Raw genomic sequence first — 24,029 nt, forward strand, 5'->3', positions numbered from 1 at the left:
TAATGCCTTCAGAGCTCCACAGCCCTGCTGAGAGTTACTGAGTGATTTTAAACAAGATCCTCAATGGAGACAGTCAATCGAATGAATTGTGATCGAGCAACACAATGATATGTCTTTGGGGATGGTTTGTACAATACTGCCACCTATTGGAAGTATTGGGGCCCTACGTGTCAAATGTCTCAGACTTGGAGTGCTGATTTAGGATCAGTTCTGCCTTTTTGATCACAATGAATAAGATTATCTTGTCAGGGGGACCTGATCCTAGGTCAGTGCTCTGAGGCGCTTGATACATACGGCCCCAGACCTTTTGAGATTGCCATTGTCGACGGACTTTGTAATAGTGGTGTCATTCTCTTTCTATAAAATGTCATTTGGTAGCGTTTAGTGACGCCCCCCAGCATTAATGCTTAGCTATCATCCAAACCATTCTGTGTTCCGTCTCCATCTCAGAGTTCCCCCCATACGGAGGACGGTAGCGACCGAGCCAGTCAAGAAAAAGCCTCGTCACCTCCCCATCACGACAACGGCGTGTCAGTCCGCCATATTGTCACAGAGATAGAGTCCATATCCCACCCGCCGGTGGCGGCGCCCCTCTCCTCCACCCAGCCGGCCCCCCACAGCCCACAGCAGCTGCGCCAAGACGACCGGGACGAGGAGACCCCATTGACCTCACCCTCCTCCTACCCACAATCCCCCTCCACGCCTCCCTCGGATTGGCCGGCCGGCTCGGTGCGCAGGGCCACCAAACAGCTAGAGCAGAGGCTGAGGCAGGAGCTGGACTTAACTCTCAGCAACATGTCTACCCAACGCTCCCCTCTCCACTCCCCCAGTGCAGAGTTCCACCCCACGGGCTCCCCTCTCCATACGCCAAGCACGGACTGCCCACCCCTCCTCGCTCCTACCACAGACTGCCCCAAGCAGCGTAGGCCAACCCCTGCTCCTGAGCAAGGAAGACCTCTGAACGAGACTTTCACTGTGTCTGCAGAGCCCAAAGGAGAGACTGAGCAGGGAGGGTTTGTCGTCTCAGACATGGACGTTGCCCCTTCCTTCTCTCACTACCCAGATGTCCGCCACACCCCTAAGCCCATCCCAATCATTGTGTGCTCTTCCCTAGAGCCTTCTAGGGTCCAGCCCCAGGCCCCCCCTGCACTGCTGTGGCTGGAGGGGGTGACGGCCCTTGACTCAGACACGGATGGCCCCTCCCCTCCCCCGCCCCACCACGGAAGGCTGGCGCTGGCACGCAGCAGTGAGGAACTGGAGAAGATCCAGGAGACTCTGAGGGAGCTGCAGGCCTTCCTGTACGATGCGGGGGGCCTGGGGGCTGGAGAGAGACCTGGTCAGGGGAAGCATCACGGGGAGACTCCCGTGTGGCAGAGGGCCATGGAGATCGAGGCGCGGATCCGCCAGGCGGGCCTCACGCCCCCCTCCTTGATGAAGCGCTCAGCCTCGCTGGCCAAGCTTGACTGCCTGGAGCTGTCAGCCAACGACCTGAATGACTGGGACCTACGGCCCACCACCGCCAGCCCTCACGGAACCCAATTGATGCCCACCCCTCACCCCCGCTCCCACCATCACCCCAGTCCAGATGATGTTTCCAAGAAGCAGCGGGTGTTGTCCAGGGCCCCCCTAGGGGGGGTGTACCCACTGGACTCAGACAGGACTGATCGGGGCTCCCAGAGAGCAGGGAGTGATCCCCCCTGTCTCTCCTCACCTCCATGTCTTGTTCTTCAAGGGGATGAGGAGCTAGAGACAGACCCCTCCCCCCGGCTCACCCGCACCCAGTCCCCGGCGAGCGCTCCCGACGTCACTATGATAACCGCGCAACAGCAGCCCCGCGGGAAGAGTCACCCGCTGCGGCGGCTCCGCAAGGCTGCCGACAAGAAACGGACTGCCACTGTTCTCTACCACACCATGTGACCTCACTGCACTCGGCCCTAGGCCGAGGGTGTCTATGAGTGTGTGTATGCGTGCGAGTGTGTGGTGTCCTAGGCCCTACATGTGCATTATGGTCCAGACTGTCCCCCTTGGGCCCTTGTCTGTAGTATGTGTGTGTGCACTGACTAGCTGTGTTGGACTCTATGTAATCTGTTAGTGTTCAGGTGAATGCTGACTCTGGATGTTTGTGTTACTGTAGGTGCTTACCCCCCCCCCCCTTTTTATAGTTTCTAAACAGTTGTAATTTCTACAACTTAAAAAGAGGGGGCTGTTTCTCAAAGAACATGCACTTTACTCTTATTTTTACCTTTTATTTTATTTTTTATTTTTTTATTTTCTTCCCAGGGGAGTCTTTTTGCACTGATTCTATGGTAGCCTGTCTGTGTAAGTCACATCTTTTATTCTTCTTTTCAACAAGACAATGTTCATCTTTTTTTTTTATCCTGTTCTTAGCTGTGACTATTAAAGAAACAAAAGTACCTATATCATGACTCCTGTGATTCCTTATTGAAATCAAGAGGATGTTTTTTTAGGAGATCCCCCTAGGGTGCACTGCGTTCAGTTGTAAACGCTGTGGAGTGTTGCAGATAGGAAGGTCCTGAATAGAAACGGCATGGTTCCTTAGTCTACATGTCAGAGGCATGTTTGTTCCACATAACATATTTCTATGCAAACATTCCTCAAAGTTGTGGCCTGCTGAACTCAGCCCTGTTTCAACAGCCCCATCTTATGTTGAGGATCTCTGTCTTTACATCCCCCATGTGGACAGGACAGGAAGTGCCAGTAAAGTTGGGGAGGAGACACTGGCTGGCTCTACCTCATTTTGGTTTTCTGTGATTCCTCACATCATATCTCCTCACCTTCCTCTCAAATGTCCAAAAGAAGGTCCAAGGTCCCACTCTGAAGTGTATCCAATGTGTTTTGAGAAATATCCAGCCTCTACATGTCAGTAATGTTTCCCTAAGGTAGTGAAGTCTGCACTGCAGAATATTTAACGCTGACAATTTTACTCCCCCCGTTTCATCAATTTTGAATTAAAATAGTCTCGGATTTAGTTTTCCAGACTCCCAAATGACGTAGAACCCTGTGTAGATCAGACTCTATCATACTGGAAAGCTTTCAAATAATCTGCCTCGTATGAATGAACCGTAACGCCTGCCCCTAAAACTCAGTAGTTTAACTAGAATGTTGAAATATTAGTGTGATAGTACACCAAAACATTTATAATGGGTTTATTATGGAAGTTCAATATTTGCCCTCTGCAGTGTGGTCAACGGAGTGGAAAGTGTTTTACATGAGGTGTCTCATCCTTGGTGCAGATGTTTGGTTTAGCTCCCTCCTGTATACTGGAGATGTTTACGTCCCAAATGGCACCCTGTGCACTATGTAGTGCACAACTTTTTGGCTACGGCCATATGGACCCTGGTCAAAAGTAGTGTACTATATAGGGAATAGGGTGCCATTTTGCTTTTGGGACGTATGTTATTTATCCCCTCTGTCTTTTTAAGGATTCTCCGCGTTTGCAGCATTGAGGCCCTCTTAGTGGTTTTAATGTTCATTGAGGTTGCCACTATTCCAGACTGCTTACAGCTGAATCCTATTGGAATTATTTGGCTGGATGCTACATATAATAGCACACTTCATTGCTGTGTTGTCTTGTCTTCCCAAAATAACAGGAGCCAAAGGGCCCTTGGTTGTCACGGTGAACTGTTACCCGTGGCGTGAAGTGATGTCAAGTACGTTGAAGCTCCCCCAGCAAAATCAGATTTGTTTTTAAAGATGGTGGATGTGAATGCAGCTCAAAACAGCCTTTCTGTCAGGTTCCTAGGCTGTGCTTGTGCTGTGCTTTCACTTCTGTCAGTTGGTGAGCTGGCTAGGTAGGGTATCAATCACCCAATTAAGTGTATAAACCCTGGATTGCTGATGCTATGTGATGGCCAATGAGAGACTTTGAAGCCACTGGCCGCCATACTGGTACTCCTCAGAAGGAGCAGTCCTCCATAGTAATGAATGGAATTCTACAGTATTTCAATAAATGTTTCAAGAACAAAATGACATGTTTAAGCATTTCTTTGTTATAGTGGGGATAGGAACATTAGAACTCTATTAAAACATGTACTTTAGTTACCACAAAGTCAGGATGCCTATTTGAAAGATGGCACACTACACAGGGCAATGTCCACAATCACTACCCTGGGGCTTTTAAAAAGAGTGCCCCTACTGGCCCTCCAACACCACTTCCAGCAGCATCTGGTCTTCCATCCAGTGACCAACTGACCAACCAAGATTAGTTTCACAGGCAAGCCAGCAGTGGGATGCAGAGTGGTATGCTACTGGCACAGAACACAGTATATTCAGATCAGCCATGGTACTGGGTTGTCATAAACTCAGTGGTGGAAAAAGTATTCCGTTGTCATATTTGAGTAAAAATAAAGATGCCTTAATAGAAAATGACTAAAGGTTAAGTCATCCAGTAAAATACTACTTGAGTAAAAGTCTAAAAGTATTTGGTTTTAAATGTACTGAAGTATCAAAAGTAAAAGTATAAACCATTTCGAATTCCATATACTAAGTCAACCAGACGGCACTATTTTATTTTATTGACGGACAGCCAGGGGCACACTCACGCTCAGACATAATTTACGAACACTTGTGTTTAGTGAGTCCACCAGATCAGAGACAGTAGGGATGTTCTCTTGATAAGTGTTTTCCTTATTGTCAAAATGTAACAAGTACTTTTGGGTGTAAGGGAAATGTATGTAGTAAAAAGTATATTTTCTTTAGGAATGTAGTAAAGTAAAAGTTAGCAAAAATATAAATAATAAAGTGCAGATACTCAAACTACTTTAGTACTTTAAAATATTGTTGACTAAGTACTTTACACCAAAGTTTCAACTGCAGTGAAGATTAAGCTGGTTTATACAGGTTATAGTATTGCCTGTTCTATGATGACATCCAGAGTAATTCTTAAGGACTTTTTCTTATCGTATAATTTTAACAGAACGTAGAACATCACTTTTAGACACTGGTTTGGTCCTGGAGATAAGTCATCTGATAAATTGTGAATGTTTAATGAAAGTAACAGGAATACCACAGACGTTCCAAAAAAAAAGTAGTTTTATTGACTTCCTTACATACGCCACAAAATGTTTCATTGCCTTTAGCTCCTACTTTGTGAAAACCAGCCACTTAAAATAATAATCTGGCAAGCTAAACAATAAATAGGAGTATGAACCAGACTCCTAATTTGTGCTGATGTCCTAATGTTCTTTTGTTTTCATAGTTTTTTTTTATGTAAAAAAAAAACAAGCAACTTGTGACAAAGAAATGAACACCCACACAAGTGTCGGCCATGCTGAAATGTCACACAAGTACCACTCTACTCCCCACGCAGACAAACACATCACAGCTCCATTCATATCGAGTGCAGAGGCTTTTTTATTCCAGTAAAATAAACTCACAAAGCTCACCATGAAACTAATCTCCACCAGTCCCCATTTATGTCATCTCCTATTCTCTCTATGTCTCACCTCTCCCTTCATAACAGAAACCTACAATATATGTGCTCCCTGTAATAACCTCCGTGAAAAAGATGGACCTACACTGAACAAAAATATAAACGCAACATGTAAAGCATTGGTCCCATGTTTCGTGAGTTGAAATAAAAGATCCCAGAAATATTCCATACGCACAAAAATATTATTTCGCTCAAATTTTGGGAACAAATTTGATTGCATCCCTGTTAGTGAGCATTTCTCCAAGATAATCCATCCACCTGACAGGTGTGGCATATCAAGAAGCTGATTAAACAGTATGAACATTACAAAACCTTGTGCTGAGGACAATAAAAGGCCACTCTAAAATGTGCAGTATTGTCACGACACAATGCCACAGATGTCTCAGGTTTTGAGGGAGTGTGCAATTGACTGCAGGAATGTCCACTAGATCTCTTGCCAGAGAATGTAATGTTTATTACTCTACCATAAGCCTCCTCCAATGTCACACGTTTCTTTTAGCAGTATGTTCAACTGGCCTCACAACTGCTGACTATGTGTAACCATGCCAGTCCTTGACCTCCACATCCGGCTTTTTCACCTGAGGGATCGTCTGGAGACCAGCCACCCGGACAGCTGATGAAACTGTGGGTTTGCACAACCGAAGAATTTCTGCACAAACTGTCAGAAACCGTCTCGGGGAAGCTCATCTGCATGCTCATCGTCCTCACAAGGGTTGTAACCAACTTCAGTGGGAAAATGCTCACCTTCGATGGCCACTGGCATGCTGGAGAAGTGTGCTCTTCACGGATGAATCCCGGTTTCAACTGTACCAGGCAGATGACAAACAGCCTGATCAACTCTATGCGAAGGAAATGTGTCGTGCTGCATGAGGCAAATGGTCACATCAGATACTGACTGGTTTTCTAATCTATGCCCCTACTTTTTTTTAAGGTATCTGTGACCAATAGATGCATATCTGTATTCCCAGTCATGTGAAATCCATAGATTAGGACCTACTGAATTTATTTGAATTGACTGACTTCCTCAAATTAACTGTAACTCTGTAAAATCTTTGAAATTGTTGCATGTTGCGTTTATATTTTTGTTCAGTATGTATTCATTCATGTGTAGCCATATAGTGTAGGTCATGGTTATATCATATTAACATGAACTCCTGTCATAGTGTTATCATATTAACATGAACTCCTGTCATAGTGTTATCATATTAACATGAACTCCTGTCATAGTGTTATCATATCAATATGAACTCCTGTCATAGTGTTATCATATTAACATGAACTCCTGTCATAGTGTTATCATATTAACATGAACTCCTGTCATGGTGTTATCATATCAATATGAACTCCTGTCATAGTGTTATCATATCAATATGAACTCCTGTCATAGTGTTATCGTATCAATATGAACTCCTGTCATAGTGTTATCATATCAATATGAACTCCTGTCATAGTGTTATCATATCAATATGAACTCCTGTCATAGTGTTATCATATCAATATGAACTCCTGTCATAGTGTTATCATATCAATATGAACTCCTGTCATAGTGTTATCATATTAACATGAACTCCTGTCATGGTGTTATCATATTAACATGAACTCCTGTCATAGTGTTATCATATCAATATGAACTTCTGTCATAGTGTTATCATATCAATATGAACTTCTGTCATAGTGTTATCATATCAACATGAACTCCTGTCATAGTGTTATCATATTAATATGAACTCCTGTCATAGTGTTATATCAATATGAACTCCTGTCATAGTGTTATCATATCAATATGAACTTCTGTCATAGTGTTATCATATCAACATGAACTCCTGTCATAGTGTTATCATATTAACATGAACTCCTGTCATAGTGTTATCATATTAACATGAACTCCTGTCATAGTGTTATATCAATATGAACTCCTGTCATAGTGTTATCATATCAATATGAACTCCTGTCATAGTGTTATCATATTAACATGAACTCCTGTCATGGTGTTATCACATTAACATGAACTCCTGTCATAGTGTTATCATATCAATATGAACTCCTGTCATAGTGTTATATCAATATGAACTCCTGTCATAGTGTTATCATATTAACATGAACTCCTGTCATAGTGTTATATCAATATGAACTCCTGTCATAGTGTTAACATGAACTCCTGTCATAGTGTTATCATATTAACATGAACTCCTGTCATAGTGTTATCATATTAACATGAACTCCTGTCATAGTGTTATCATATTAACATGAACTCTACAGGGTTATTATTCTATCTACATATTAGAACCACAAACAGTCATCAAGATTCCATCCAGTGTAAATACAGTACGTTTCGATTTTGCGCAAATCAAGGGGGGGAATGAAGCAATTATTAAAAATGAGGAAGTAATAGGGTATGTCAACATCCCACCCCTTTGACCCACCTGACACTCACACAGAGGGCAGTATTCATTAGGGCACACTATAGCAGAATTATTTGCAACAGTAAACGAAAAGAAGTGTTTCTTATTAGACAATTTCAAGTAGTCCGTCCCTGTTTCATTACATTTTATTTCATTTGGTGACTAATGAATACGACCCAGGTCTGTGAAGTGGACACAAACCCTATCCCCCAATCACAGGACCGTTTAGTAACGCATGGCCTTCACACACAAACACAATTTGTATTACCCTAGCACCACTGATGTGGTCGGTCAATGTAGCATTCCATAAAAGTGTTTCTTCTTGTTTCTGGTTGTAAACTTCCACTGACTGCGAGTGCAGAGTGGCACCAGAGAGTAGTGAGTCTGTACTGTAGCTGTATCAGCACTGTAGAGCCCTGTTTTGCCACACAGACAGGCTCTTATTGAAGGAGCGCAGTGGGAAAGGGGATATGTGACTGTCGGAGGAGCAAGGCTGTCACAGCCAGGAGTAGGGTGCTCCTATTGACGACCTTCTCTGCACCTCCTCCTTCTCCTCCTTTCCCATACCTCCTACAGCCCATCTGGCCAATCAGGCTCTCATTTCTCCATGAGTGACAGCTGGATGGTCCGCTGCAGCTCCTCCTCCTCTTGCCGTCGCCGTAGCTCGGCCTCTGCCTGCTCCCGTGCCGACAGCTCCATGGCCAGGCGGAGCTGCTGGTCGTAGCTGCAGGCTGTGGGGGGCTTCTTGGTGGGCGTGTTACAGAGGCTGGCTGGAGGACAAGGCCTGTGCTGAGGAGTCCTGGAGGAGGATGTGGGGGAGGAGACAATGGGGTTGGAAACCTGGTTATTGCATAAGGAGAATAGAGCCATTGACAGTGACAGTGGAAATGGTTGACAAATATGGTGGACCTAGATTTATTTTTGACCGGACTTAATTCGAGTAAGAAAGAGGTTGTCATGTGCACGCACGTATGTATATGTACATGCAAACACACATCAACACAGAGACACACACACACAAACATATTTGTTTTACTATCCTTGTGAAGACCAAACAATTGATTCCCTTCAAAATTGTAATTTCCCCTAACCTTAAACTCAAACCTAACCCCTTATTCTAACTCTAATTGTAACGCTCAACCTAAACCCTAATTCTAACTATAATTGTAACACTAAACCTAACCCCTGAGCCTAAAATAGCTTTTTTTCCTCGTGAAGACCGGTCGAAATGTCCCCACTTGTCTGAATTTTATCCTTAGTAAAGGTTAGTAAAACCACACACACACACACACACACACACACACACACACACACACACACACACACACACACACACACACACACACACACACACACACACACACACACACACACACACACACACACACACACACACACACACACACACACACACACACACACACACACACACACACACACACACACACACACACACACACACACACACACACACACACACACACACACACACACACACACACACACACACACACACACACACACACACCTCACTGGTCACCCCCAAAGCCAATTCTTCCTTTGGCTGCCTTTCCTTCCAGTTCTCTGCTGCCAATGACTGGAGCAAACTGCAAAAATCTCTGAAGCTGGAGATTCATATCTACCTCACTAGCTTTAAGAACCAGCTGTCAGAGCAGCTCACAGATCACTGCACCAGTACATAGCTCATCTGCAAATAGCCCATCCAATCTAACTCATCCCCATACTGTATTTATTTATTTTGCTCCTTTGCACCCCAGTATCGCAACTTGCACATTCATCCTCTGCACATCCTACCATTCCAGTGTTTAATTGCTATATTGTAATTACTTAGCCACCATGGCCTATTTATTGCCTTACCTCTCTTATCTTACCTCATTTGCACACACTGTATATAGACTTTTTCTACTGTATTATTGACTATATGTTTGTTTATTCCATGTGTAACTCTGTGTTGTTGTATGTGTCAAACTGCTCTGCCTTATTTTGGCCAGGTCGCAGTTGCAAATGAGAACTTGTTCTCAACTAGCCTACCTGGTTAAAAAAGGTCAAATAAAATACACACACACACACACACACACACACACACACACACACACACACACACACACACACACACACACACACACACACACACACACACACACACACACACACACACACACAGCTAGTTTGAGTTGATTTAGCATGCAGTGTATTGTTTCCAGAGAGGGCATAAAGGAGAGAGGCAGATCTACTATATATCAGTGGGGGCCCGTCACTTAGAGTGTATCTACTGTATGAGGTGGGGGCTTTTCACTCAGAGTGTATCTATTGTATGAGGTGCAGGCAAAGACAACAGTGTGTGCATGAATGGGAGTGAGTCAACAGTGACATTGTGTGCTGTGAACGCAGCCAGGAAGCTCCCTGGCCTCCAGTGTGCTGGAGAAGGGCGAGCCAAGGCTAAAGTAAACAAAGGCTGAGTAGGATAGCGAGTCGAGTGTGGAGAAAGCGCAGACCTTTGCAGGCGACTGGGGTCACAGGGAAGAGTACGTGTGCTGGGCTTGCTGTTGGTCAGCGCCTCCCAGATAGTCACCTATACACACACCAGGAAGTAGACAGACAGAGTCAGAGAGATAGTCAGTCAACAAGACTCACCAAAGGCTCTTGTAATTTCATTGTTTCAATCTCAGTGTTGACAGTGGATTATGCCCTAGGATACTGAGTCAACTGTTTGTCTAGCTAGCTGATAGGATAGATTTATACTACGTCTTCACAGTGTATCTGGTATTTGTAGATCTTTGCACAACTGTACACACTACTAATGCGATGTGCCTGTAGTTGATTAACATCCCGAACGAGCCCCCGAAATATGGTATGACTTTAGAGTTAAGGTTACGAGACTACCATACCTTATGTTCCAGTTAGGAACCAAGAGGACTACCATCATACCATACTTCATGTTCATTAGGCACCAAATGGCAGGAAACAAACTAAAACATGTAGGGACTACCTGGACTTGCCCAATTAGAAAAGCTCATTTTAATTTTCCGTTGCGAAAAGTTTTCCAATGTTTTTCTTTGTGTTCTTTAATGAAGACGAGCCAGGTTTTGAGATGGCAGTAAGCCCTATGAGGGGCCAGAGTGAGTCTGACCTGGTCGTACTCAGAGCCAGCCTCCAGCAGACTCTGTTGGATGGCAAACTGCAGCAGGTCCTCCTCCTCATCACCGCGCATGTTGTTTGCCCTCTGGTTGCCTCCCAGCACAGTGTAACCCTGAGGGGGCTCGAACACACACGGGGGGATCTCTCCTCCACGACACGACGCTGCATAGAGGGAGAGACACGGCACAGGAGTGATGGGATGTTATGGGTCATTCCTGAATTGCTGTGGCATTTACGTCCCTTGCCTTAGCAACAATGAAAAACACTTTAAAATGCCAAATACACTGCTCAAAAAAATAAAGGGAACACATCCTAGATCTGAATGAGTGAAATATTCTTATTAAATACTTTTTTCTTTATATAGTTGAATGTACTGACAACAAAATCACACAAAAATTATCAATGGAAATCACATTTATCAACCCATGGAGGTCTGGATTTGGAGTGACACTCAAAATTAAAGTGGAAAACCACACTACAGGCTGATCCAACTTTCATGTAATGTCCTTAAAACAAGTCCAAATGAGGCTCAGTAGTGTGTGTGGACTCCACGTGCCTGTATCAAATCAAATCAAATTTATTTATATAGCCCTTCGTACATCAGCTGATATCCCAAAGTGCTGTACAGAAACCCAGCCCAAAACCCCAAACAGCAAGCAATGCAGGTGTAGAAGCACGGTGGCTAGGAAAAACTCCCTAGAAAGGCCAATACCTAGGAAGAAACCTAGAGAGGAACCAGGCTATGTGGGGTGGCCAGTCCTCTTCTGGCTGTGCCGGGTGGAGATTATAACAGAACATGGTCAAGATGTTCAATGTTCATAAATGACCAGCATGGTCGAATAATAATAAGGCAGAACAGTTGAAACTAGAGCAGCAGCACAGTCAGGTGGAAGTTGAAACTGGAGCAGCAGCATGGCCAGGTAGACTGGGGACAGCAAGGAGTCATCATGTCAGGTAGTCCTGGGGCATGGTCCTAGGGCTCAGGTCAGTTGAAACTGGAACAGCAGCATGGCCAGGTGGACTGGGGACAGCAAGGAGTCATCATGTCAGGTAGTCCTGGGGCATGGTCCTAGGGCTCAGGTCCTCCGAGAGAGAGAAAGAAAGAGAGAAAGAGAGAATTAGAGAACGCACACTTAGATTCACACAGGACACCGAATAGGACAGGAGAAGTACTCCAGATATAACAAACTGACCCCAGCCCCCCGACACATAAACTACTGCAGCATAAATACTGGAGGCTGAGACAGGAGGGGTCAGGAGACACTGTGGCCCCATCCGAGGACACCCCCGGACAGGGCCAAACAGGAAGGATATAACCCCACCCACTTTGCCAAAGCACAGCCCCCACACCACTAGAGGGATATCTTCAACCACCAACTTACCATCCTGAGACAAGGCTGAGTATAGCCCACAAAGATCTCCGCCACGGCACAACCCAAGGGGGGGGGGGGGGGGGCGCCAACCCAGACAGGATGACCACAACAGTGAATCAACCCACTCAGGTGACGCACCCCCTCCAGGGACGGCATGAGAGAGCCCCAGCAAGCCAGTGACTCAGCCCCTGTAATAGGGTTAGAGGCAGAGAATCCCAGTGGAAAGAGGGGAACCGGCCAGGCAGAGACAGCAAGGGCGGTTCGTTGCTCCAGAGCCTTTCCGTTCACCTTCCCACTCCTGGGCCAGACTACACTCAATCATATGACCCACTGAAGAGATGAGTCTTCAGTAAAGACTTAAAGGTTGAGACCGAGTTTGCGTCTCTGACATGGGTAGGCAGACCGTTCCATAAAAATGGAGCTCTATAGGAGAAAGCCCTGCCTCCAGCTGTTTGCTTAGAAATTCTAGGGACAATTAGGAGGCCTGCGTCTTGTGACCGTAGCGTACGTATAGGTATGTACGGCAGGACCAAATCAGAGAGATAGGTAGGAGCAAGCCCATGTAATGCTTTGTAGGTTAGCAGTAAAACCTTGAAATCAGCCCTTGCTTTGACAGGAAGCCAGTGTAGAGAGGCTAGCACTGGAGTAATATGATCAAATTTTTTGGTTCTAGTCAGGATTCTAGCAGCCGTATTTAGCACTAACTAAAGTTTATTTAGTGCTTTATCCGGGTAGCCGGAAAATAGAGCATTGCAGTAGTCTAACCTAGAAGTGACAAAAGCATGGATTAATTTTTCTGCATCATTTTTGGACAGAAAGTTTCTGATTTTTGCAATGTTACGTAGATGGAAAAAAGCTGTCCTCGAAATGGTCTTGATATGTTCTTCAAAAGAGAGACCAGGGTCCAGAGTAACGCCGAGGTCCTTCACAGTTTTATTTGAGACGACTGTACAACCATTAAGATTAATTGTCAGATTCAACAGAAGATCTCTTTGTTTCTTGGGACCTAGAACAAGCATCTCTGTTTTGTCCGAGTTTAATAGTAGAAAGTTTGCAGCCATCCACTTCCTTATGTCTGAAACACATGCTTCTAGCGAGGGCAATTTTGGGGCTTCACCATGTTTCATTGAAATGTACAGCTGTGTGTCATCCGCATAGCAGTGAAAGTTTACATTATGTATGACCTCCCTACAACGCCTGGGCATGCTCCTGATGAGGTGGTGGATGGTCTCCTGAGGGATCTCTTCCCAGACCTGGACTAAAGCATCCGCCAACTCCTGGACAGTCTGTGGTGCAACGTGGCGTTGGTGGATGGAGCGAGACATGATGTCCCAGATGTGTTCAATTGGATTCAGGTCTGGGGAACGGGCGGGCCAGTCCATAGCATCAATGCCTTCCTCTTGCAGGAACTGCTGACACACTCCAGCCACATGAGGTCTAGCATTGTCTTGCATTAGGAGGAACCCAGGGCCAACCGCACCAGCATACGGTCTCACAAGGGGTCTAAGGATCTCATCTCGGTACCTAATGGCAGTCAGGCTACCTCTGGCGATCACATGGAGGGCTGTGCGGCCTCCCAAAGAAATGCCACTCCACACCATGACTGACCCACCGCCAAACCGGTCATGCTGGAGGATGTTGCAGGCAGCAGAACGTTCTCCACGGCGTCTCCAGACTCTGTCACGTCTGTCACGTGCTCAGTGTGAACCTGCTTTCATCTGTGAAGAGCACAATGGCGAATTGCACAGAGGCGGAGGTAGCGGTCCTGCTGCTGGGTTGTTGCCCTCCTACGGCCTCCTCCACGTCTCCTGATGTACTGGCCTGTCTCCTGGTAGCGCCTGCATGCTCTGGACACTACGCTGACAGACACAGCAAACCTTCTTGCCACAGCTCGCATTGATGTTCCATCCTGGATGAGCTGCACTACCTGAGCCAACTTGTGTGGGTTGTAGACTCCGTCTCATGCTACCACTAGAGTGAAAGCACCGCCAGCATTCAAAAGTGACCAAAACATCAGCCAGGAAGCATAGGAACTGAGAAGTGGTCTGTGGTTACCACCTGCAGAACCACTCCTTTATTGGGGGTGTCTTGCTAATTGCCTATAAATTTCCACCTGTTGTCTATTCCATTTGCACAACAGCATGTGGAATTTATTGTCAATCAGTGTTGCTTCCTGAGTGGACAGTTTGATTTCACAGAAGTGTGATTGACTTGGAGTTACATTGTGTTGTTTAAGTGTTCCCTTTATTTTTTTGAGCAGTGTAGTTACACATCATACTTTTTACATCATGTTTTTTAAATGTATTAACTGTTTATCAATTATAAAACATAATGCAAGTAATTTATACTGCAAGACTCAAGGAGTAGCCAGATGTTTATGCATTGTTTAAAGTACTTTTGGCTTGTCCAACAATTGTCTTGTCCAAGACGCGATGAGTAGAGTTGAGTAGTGACATGTTTTTGGGATAGAGATAGCTATCTATTATTTTGAATGGTAAAAAGTGAACTAAAGTATTTCATATATCGTAAAGGCCACTAAAAAGAAAGAAAGCTATTAAAATAAATTCACTCATTATGAAGATACACAAGGACCTTGAGTATTCCCTCCAGTGGCAAACGGAAGGGGGAGGGGTTTATATTAAATAAATATTATTAGCCAATCACACCCTTTTAGAATGTCATACTTTTGAAGACTCCAATGATAATTTGGTAATGTCTAAATACAAAGTGTCATTGGTGGTACTCAATTTAAATGAAGGGAAAATTATATTGTGAGTAAAAATATGAATCATATCACTTTAGTAAATTATTTTGTAAAGGTTAATTACTCATGATTATTTTTAATTTTTTTGCCTATAGACATACACAAACGTAATTATTATTCATGAGCTGGCCATAAACAATAACTGGTAATGCTGCATAGTTTTAGAAAGGTCTGGAACTCACCTTTCTGGTAATAATAGTTATACATATCTGGGGTGTACTCACTTTTGAGGACACAAGCTCAAGCACAGAGTAGAAGTATTGTGAAAATATGAAAACCATATCTGATTTTTTTTCTTATTCAACAGAAGTGGGGCAATAGAGCTTGAGATGACTGAAATGCTTTCTAAATATGGCTCCGCTGAGGGAGTGGAAAGGAGAGCAGACAGATGGGCCTTTTTGGTGCTATAAGGTACGGACCCTACGGCGTTAACAGAACACTTTCTACGCCAAAATGTCAGTCGGAACCGGCCCAGAACCATATGGGGGACTTAACATCTAAGAGTTAGATTTGAGCTGTGGTCTCCATTTAATAACATCCTCAATTTCCTAAATTGTGTCATTGGTCGTGTTACCGTCATTGGTGTTACTGATGCCATATTAGATGCATTTAGAATGGGAAAATGTATCCAAATATATTGAAATAGAAATGAGGATCATATTTTTCCAAAATGTCATGCCCAAATCCCACCTCCATTCACATGTTATGTTATTCTGAGTCAAAGTGTTTCCTGTCCAACCAGGTAAAACACTGACTTTGTCCTGGTCAAGTCATGTGATTGGGAAACACTCCTGGCCCTATTTGTAGTGTAAAGATGGAGTGTATCACAGGAGGTTGGTGGTGGCACCTTAATTGGGGAGGATGGTCTCATGGTATTGGCTGGAGCGGAATAGTGGAATGGTATCAAATACATCAAAACACCTGGTTTCTATTTGTTTGATGCCATCCCATTTGCTCCGTTCCAGCATTATTATGAGCCGTCCTCCCCTCGGAGGGGGTAGGTGTGTGTTTCTCACTCGTGGAGCTGGAGCTGGAGACACTAGAAGAGTCGCTGCCTGGGGAGGGGGTGTCTGTGTCAGTCCTGGGGCTGCTGTCCTTCTGTCCATCCACCTCCCCCTCCACCCGATCTGGCCCCGTCACAGACCCCTCCTCACACCCATTCAGGTTCCCAAAGGTGATCCGGGCATTCAGGATGTGATAGATGGGAATTTCTGAGAAGACGAAAAGAAGTGAGAGAGATGTTTAGGATTCACGATTATCACTGGATTCATAATTTATGTGCAATAGGTGTAAATATTCCAAACGTTAAAAGTTGGGCAAATTCCAATGAATCATATTTGAGGCAGCATCTGAATGAAATTAAGGAAGAATGCCACCCCTGACATAAGGACAGGAGGGTCAGCTTCAGTGGTGGAAAAAGTACCCAATTGTCATACTTGAGTAAAAGTAAAGATACCTTAATAGAAAATGACTCAAGTAAAAGTGAAAGTCACCCAGTAAAACACTACTTGAGTAAAAGTAAATATACTTAAGTATCAAAAGTAAATGTAATTCTTAAAATATACTTAAGTATCAAAAGTAAAAGTATAAATCATTTCAAATTCCTTAAATTAAGGAAACCAGACAGGGCAATTTTCTAGTTTTGTTAATTTACTGATACCCAGGAGCACACTTCAACACTCAGACATCATTTACAAATGAAACATTTGTATTTAGTGAGTCAGCCAGATCAGTGACAGTAGAGATGACCAGGGATGTTCTCTTGATAAATGTGTGAATTGGACCCTTTTCCTGTCCATTCAAAATGTAACGAGTACTTTTGGGTGTCAGAGAAAATGTATGGAGTAAACAGTACATTAATTTCTTTAGGAATGTACTGGAAAAGTAAAAGTTGTCAAAAATATAAATAGTCAAGTAAAGTACAGATACCCCTAAAAAAACAACTTAAGTATTAGTATTTTCAAGTATTTTTACTTAAGCACTTTAAACCACTGGTCTACTTTTGATAACCTCTCGCTTTCTCTCCACTCTCACTACCATGATATGCCAGGTCTCTAGGATGCAGAGCAAACTATCTGGTTACGAGAGTGTCCTCTACTCCCTCACCGATCTTGACAGGGAAGCCGGGGGGCAGTCGCAGGGTAATGAAGTCCCTGAGCTTGGCGAAGAGGGCGTTGGAGATGGCCATGAGGTCAATGATGGGCGCCACCTGCTCCGCTAAGGACAGAGGATGGGACTCACACAACCACAGCTTAGCCTTGAACCTGAGGAAACCGGGAAACATGTGCATATGCATATTATACAATGCACCTTACTCAATGTTCAGAAAGGGTCAACGTTGCAGAATGTTTGGAAACGTAAAATGAAGAGTAGTCCCTCCCTGTTTAATTTCTGTTCTGTTCAGTGCCTAATGAAGACCACTGTGTTATACACAAGTACTACAAACAGTACAATGGAGTAACGTGTCACGCAGAAAGCATCTTCGTTGGTCACGCAGACATATTGAAAAACTCTGAGAGACTGGAACTCTACTTCTATCTCATCCTAGAACATTTCTCAAATCCTGAGAGAATTTTTGTTAGCCTTGTAATTTGTTGCACTGCAAAAGATTGGCTTCACCATTGACTCGGCAATCAACTGTTCTCTAAAGCACTGAGTGTGCGGGGTTTCTGTTCAGGCCATTCCATGTTGACTTTCAACCGATGAGATAATGTACTAGTAGCCTAGTGATCGGGCTGGGACACCATCTCACTGTTGTCTTGTCACAATAACCAGCAGAATTCTAAACGGCTATTGATGTGACATCCAGGTTCGTAGTCAATTACCGGATCACACATCATACGTAGATTGAATAGAAGGAAAACATGTACATGCATGGGCCAGAGCCAATACACTTGACAGGGCCAGAGACATACTGTAGACGGCATCCAAAATGGCACCCTATTCCCTATATAATGCACTACATTGGGCCCTGGTCTAAAGGTAATGCACTATAGAGGGAATAGGGTGCCATTTGGGATGCATACATATTGTATGGTTCTGGACAGGGCTATTATAGCCAAGGGCCCCAGGCATAGAGGTTGTTATAAGGGCAGTGATGGCTGTCTCTGTCACCTCTGAGTCTTGGTGGTGAGTTGACAGGGGTGGCCAATATCCCGGGTGCCCAGAGGCAGGTTGGGATTGAAGTACTCCTCGGCTGTCAGGGCTGTGGGGTTGGTCACGGCAGGACTTGACATCTGAGTCACTAGGGCCTGTTGAGAGAAGGGAAGGTATGGAGAGGAGAGGAGAGGAGAGGAGAGGAGAGGAGAGGAGAGGAGAGGAGAGGAGAGGAGAGGAGAGGAGAGAGAGAGAGAGAGAGAGAGAGAGAGAGAGAGAGAGAGAGATAAAAGGAGGGAGGGTGAAGAAAGAGAGCGAAAGAGAGAGGGAGAAGGAAGGAGGGTTAAGAGAGAGAAAGAAAGAGAGAGTGAGAGGATGAGAGAGGGGGATAAAGATTGTCAGCGGGTTTGCCGGCAGAAGCCAATTAAAATGGTCATCAATATTTGAGAGAGAAGAGAAGCCCAGGGACCTCTTTACTCATATCAATATTGACAGCTATGTTGGCTTATGATTCACTGTAGCAATAAGGTCAAATCCATATACAATGATGAGGATTAGGATTGATGATTGTGATGAGGAGGATAATGATGACTGTGACCACTAACCCCATTGTTGGGCCCCACGTGTTGCTCGGCAATCCCTAGGAAGTTCTGCAGGGGCGTCTTACCGCCTGAGGAAAAGGTCACATCAGTGGAACATACATGAGAGGAACTCAGAGCAAGTCAATGACCATAGAAATAGGGTTAGTAGGAATTTTGGAATGTTGACCTGGTATTGGAAGCGGGAATGTCTGTTCTACTAATACTATTTCTATGTCTGCAACACTAACCTAAGAATTCTCGACTGGTGTCTCTCATCAATCTTGGAGGGATGGAGATGGGATAAGGGACCGGGGGAGTTGGGTTCTTGGAGGGAGGGCTTTGAGAGGGACGGGGCCGGTGATCAGAACAGAGCACTTTGCTGGGAAGCCCAGGGAGGGAAAAACAAGGACAATACTCTTCTCTGACCAAGGAAATGACTGGAAAATGCTTTAGGGCCACTTGTTGGAGCTTCAGTGCAATTATCCTATTCAGAGCCTCTCAACAGGGGTGTGTCTATTAGTGCCAACCATAGCTAAATATTTTGCAACCCAAACAAGCGTTTCTTATTGGACAAGTTCAGGTTAGTCCTTCCCCGTTTCAGTCTGTTTTCTTCCTAGTGAATACACTCCAGTTTATTTAGGGCTGTATCCTGACCTGAGATCAGCGCGCTCAACTCAAATCTTCGCACAATCCTCCCATTGAAGTCAATGAATGACTTACACCAAAGTCTGTGCTGCACACGCTTATCTCAGCTCCGAATTGAGCCCTTTTACTGCATCTAAGCCAAGACGTGGAAGATTACCAGAAATGACGCAAGGGGATTTTTAAACAAATAGGTAGAACTTCAGCAAAGAGAGACACCTTTGGGCTTCGCCTTGAGTGGCTCACTGAGATGGTCCGTTCGGGTTCGAGTGATCAGTTCCACATTGGAGGCGCCGTACACCTAACAGAGAAGACAAGGACAAGTAGAGTGTCATGGTTATGAGACTCTGGATAAATAGCGCACTATATAGGGAAGAAGGTACCTATTGGGACGCACATTCGGTGACTGATTTAGGTTAGTGATGTAGTAGGGAGGTGGGCTCACTGCTGAGTCCATGTATATTGATAGTGCTTTACTCTAGAACCAGCGCTCAGGAAACAGATGACATTATATACTGTACGTCTTGAACTTTAGAGTGTTTTATATCATTCGGGCAAAACCAAATCGAAAGCCAGGGATAGAAGGATTAATGACTCCATGTCTGTACCTTAGCCTCGTACCCGTTCACCATCTCTGTCTTCTCACTGCGCCAGCCAAGGATGCCAGTCTTATTCCTGCCAGACAGACAGAGATAGCCAGACACAAAACAACAGGTTAGACTTCGAGGTGGTCTTCTCCCTCCCTTAAATTCATATTCAGAAATTGATTATTGGCATGCCGAGCGTACCGATGAAGCTGCCAAAACGACAGAGGTGACACTCAGCAAGCAATAAATGATGATTACACATTCTCACCTCCCCCTCTCTCACTTTTTTATACAATCTGACCTGCATGAGAGATGTGTCTGGTCTTGCACTTAGTGACCCCCTACCTCTCCTCTTCCTTCCTCTTCTCCTCTCCTCGTTCCCTTATCCCTCACTCACTACCATTGTTCTACTCCCTTTCTTTTCCATACCCATCTCTGACCCTGCTCAATGCTAACCCTCTTTCTCTCGTTCCCTCCGTCTCTCACCTCTCAAAGGTGATGTTTTTGGTGTCTAGCTGGGTGGTGACCACGGGGGCGGAGAGGCGGGCTGCCACCTGCTCCTCGCTGGGCAGTAGTGTCCCCAGGAGGCCCAGGCCGGTAGTGCCCCGCTGAGACGAGGGAGACGTCAGAGAAGACACACACAGGGTCTCACAGAACACCAGCTGTCTGTCGTGGTCCACCTCCATCACCACTGCACTGGAGTCTGACGGATAGACAGAGAGTAGTACTTAGAATGAGAGTGAGAGAGCGAGGGGGTTAGAGAGAAAGATGGGTTAGATAGAGAGCGAGAGAGAGAGGTTGGGTTAGAGAGACCGAGGAAGAGGAGGAGGATGGATTAGAGACACTGATAAACGGACAGAAATGGAGAGGAGGAAGATGTGAGAGTGACAGGCAAAGAAAGAAATATGGATTTAGAGAGAGATAGACTGAAAGATGGATGGATTAGAAAGACAGGTTAGAAAGAGACGGGGAGGGAGAGAAAGACAGGTTAGAAAGAGACGGGAAGGGAGAGAAAGACAGGTTAGAAAGAGACGGGGAGGGAGAGAAAGACAGGTTAGAAAGAGACGGGGAGGGAGAGAAAGACAGGTTAGAAAGAGACGGGGAGGGAGAGAAAGACAGGTTAGAAAGAGACGGGGAGGGAGAGAAAGACAGGTTAGAAAGAGACGGGGAGGGAGAGAAAGACAGGTTAGAAAGAGACAGACAGGTTAGAAAGAGATGGGAAGGGAGAGAAAGACAGGGTAGAAAGAGACGGGAAGGGAGAGAAAGACAGGGTAGAAAGAGACAGACAGGTTAGAAAGAGACAGGGAGGGAGAGAAAGACAGGTTAGAAAGAGACGGAAAGGGAGAGAAAGGCAGGTTAGAAAGAGACGGAAAGGGAGAGAAAGACAGGTTAGAAAGAGACGGGGAGGGAGAGAAAGACAGGTTAGAAAGAGACGGGGAGGGAGAGAAAGACAGGTTAGAAAGAGACGGGGAGGGAGAGAAAGACAGGTTAGAAAGAGACGGGGAGGGAGAGAAAGACAGGTTAGAAAGAGACAGACAGGTTAGAAAGAGACGGGAAGGGAGAGAAAGACAGGGTAGAAAGAGACGGGAAGGGAGAGAAAGACAGGGTAGAAAGAGACAGACAGGTTAGAAAGAGACAGGGAGGGAGAGAAAGACAGGTTAGAAAGAGACGGAAAGGGAGAGAAAGACAGGTTAGAAAGAGACGGAAAGGGAGAGAAAGACAGGTTAGAAAGAGACGGGGAGGGAGAGAAAGACAGGTTAGAAAGAGACGGGGAGGGAGAGAAAGACAGGTTAGAAAGAGACGGGGAGGGAGAGAAAGACAGGTTAGAAAGAGACAGACAGGTTAGAAAGAGACGGGAAGGGAGAGAAAGACAGGGTAGAAAGAGACGGGAAGGGAGAGAAAGACAGGGTAGAAAGAGACAGACAGGTTAGAAAGAGACAGGGAGGGAGAGAAAGACAGGTTAGAAAGAGACGGAAAGGGAGAGAAAGACAGGTTAGAAAGAGACGGAAAGGGAGAGAAAGACAGGTTAGAAAGAGACGGGGAGGGAGAGAAAGACAGGTTAGAAAGAGACGGGGAGGGAGAGAAAGACAGGTTAGAAAGAGACGGGGAGGGAGAGAAAGACAGGTTAGAAAGAGACGGGAAGGGAGAGAGACAGGTTAGAAAGAGACGGGAAGGGAGAGAGACAGGTTAGAAAGAGACAGACAGGGAGTAAGACAGGTTAGAAAGAGACAGACAGGGAGAGAAAGACAGGTTAGAAAGAGACAGACAGGGAGAGAAAGACAGGTTAGAAAGAGACAGACAGAGAGTAAGAGCGACATAGACAGAAAGGAGGAGGAACAGTTAAACTAAAGAGAGCACTAGAGGTAGAGAAGAGTAGGTTCAGACTAACATATGGAGGAGGAGAGTCGAGAGAGACTGAAAAGAAAGGTCATATAGACCGAAATGGAGTGCAACAGAAAGACGGAGGAGGACCATTTAAAAAGATGGAGGAGTCACTAAAAGACAGTGAGAGGAAGTTCTATCAAAACAAGATATGGAGAGATCTGTCAGACAGTGACTAACTTAATGATGACAGTGAGAGGGGGAAAGAAGGAAGGAAGCCCAGTGACAATAGAAAATAGGACTCGACCACACATACACACAGACTATCGTACACACAAACATACACACTGGCCCCTGAACCCTGACCTTGACCCCGGAAGATGAAACTTCGGTTTCCTCTCTGCCAGGTCATCTGATCAAAGCCCATGAGAGTGGTGTCTACACGCAGACACTGGCCACTCTTCCACACGCGGTACGTGTCACTGGGACAGATACGAGACACCAGCGGCACTAAGAAAGAGAGAGAGACAACCATAGAAATATAATTCCTAGAATGGCCATTCTAGTCAATGGCCCTGTGATGGGTGGACTGGTGGCCATTTTGAGTGTAATTTTTGGGGGGTCTAAACCATTCTAGGGATTCTATTTCTCTGGAGACAATGCAGACCCACAGAGAAAGGAAGTCTGTCACCATATACAGTCAAGCAGGAAGCCATAATCCATACAGGTAAACATCTGAGAGACCGAAAAACATTACTTATTATGACTTACCCCAGCTAGTAAACTCCCATTTCATCTCCACGTAAAAGTCCTGAGCCTTGAGCAAAAGAGAGAGAGAGAGAGAAATATAGACCCACAAATTCCAATTGGCTAAACTTAAACTCTTTAACATCCTTCTCAGCTCTGGCATCTACCACAATATTTGGAACCAAGGACTGACAACCCCAATCTGCAAAAGTGAAGCCAAATTTGACCCCAATAACAACCTTGGGAAATGCGTCAACAGCAACCTTGGGACAATCCTCTGCATTATCATTTACAGCTGACTTGTACATTTCCTCAGTGAAAACAATGCACTGAGCAAATTTCAAATGGACTTTTTACCAAATTACCTTACGACAGACCACATATTCACCCTGCACAACCTAATTGACAAACAAACAAAACAAAGTCAAAGTCTTCTCGTGCTTTGTTGACTTCAAAAAAGCTTTTGACTCAATTTGGCATGAGGGTCTGCTATTCAAATTGATGGAAAGTGGTGTTGGAGAAAAACATACAACATTATAAAATCCATGTACACAAACAACAAGTGTGCGGTTAAAATTGGCAAAAAAACACATTTCTTTCCACAGGGACATGGGGTGAGACAGTGATGCAGCTTAAGCCCCACCCTCTTCAACATATATATATCAATGAATTGGCGAGGGCACTAGAACAGTCTGCAGCCTCACCCTACTAAAATCTGAAGTCAAAAGTTTACTGTTTGCTTATGATCTGGTGCATCTGTCCCCAACCAAGGAGGGCCTACAGCAGCACCTGGATCTTCTGCACAGATGCTGTCAGAAATCAAATTTGACATACCAATTAGGATCTGGCTAAAAAGACTTGAATCAGTTATAGAACCCATTGCCCTATGGTTGTGAGGTCTGAG

General features: G+C 45.0%; 2 protein-coding genes across 3 annotated transcripts in view; one reads left to right on the forward strand and one right to left on the reverse strand.

Annotated features, from left to right (window-relative positions):
* The window catches only part of LOC109905517 (protein phosphatase Slingshot homolog 2), a 37,368-nt gene extending 34,948 nt beyond the window's left edge, over positions 1-2,420 (forward strand). For both annotated transcript variants that reach the window (XM_031790571.1, XM_031790570.1), the window contains one exon: positions 451-2,420. In XM_031790571.1, coding sequence (XP_031646431.1) covers positions 451-1,917 — 1,467 coding nt within the window. In that variant the 3' untranslated portion in view covers positions 1,918-2,420. The remainder of the gene's footprint in view (positions 1-450) is intronic.
* Positions 2,421-4,987: 2,567 nt separating this feature from the next.
* LOC109906057 (ankyrin repeat domain-containing protein 13B) overlaps positions 4,988-24,029 on the reverse strand; it is a 45,134-nt gene continuing 26,092 nt past the window's right edge. The window contains exons 4-15 of the mRNA XM_031790576.1: positions 23,150-23,195; positions 22,745-22,888; positions 20,543-20,759; positions 20,078-20,144; positions 19,689-19,770; positions 18,852-18,916; positions 18,265-18,401; positions 17,257-17,414; positions 16,167-16,361; positions 11,006-11,175; positions 10,371-10,447; positions 4,988-8,653 (exon numbers count right to left, since the gene is read on the reverse strand). Coding sequence (XP_031646436.1) covers positions 8,452-8,653; positions 10,371-10,447; positions 11,006-11,175; positions 16,167-16,361; positions 17,257-17,414; positions 18,265-18,401; positions 18,852-18,916; positions 19,689-19,770; positions 20,078-20,144; positions 20,543-20,759; positions 22,745-22,888; positions 23,150-23,195 — 1,560 coding nt within the window. The 3' untranslated portion in view covers positions 4,988-8,451. The remainder of the gene's footprint in view (positions 8,654-10,370; positions 10,448-11,005; positions 11,176-16,166; positions 16,362-17,256; positions 17,415-18,264; positions 18,402-18,851; positions 18,917-19,688; positions 19,771-20,077; positions 20,145-20,542; positions 20,760-22,744; positions 22,889-23,149; positions 23,196-24,029) is intronic.

This window comes from Oncorhynchus kisutch, linkage group LG15, assembly GCF_002021735.2.
Source record: "Oncorhynchus kisutch isolate 150728-3 linkage group LG15, Okis_V2, whole genome shotgun sequence".
NCBI classification, from domain to species: domain Eukaryota; kingdom Metazoa; phylum Chordata; class Actinopteri; order Salmoniformes; family Salmonidae; genus Oncorhynchus; species Oncorhynchus kisutch.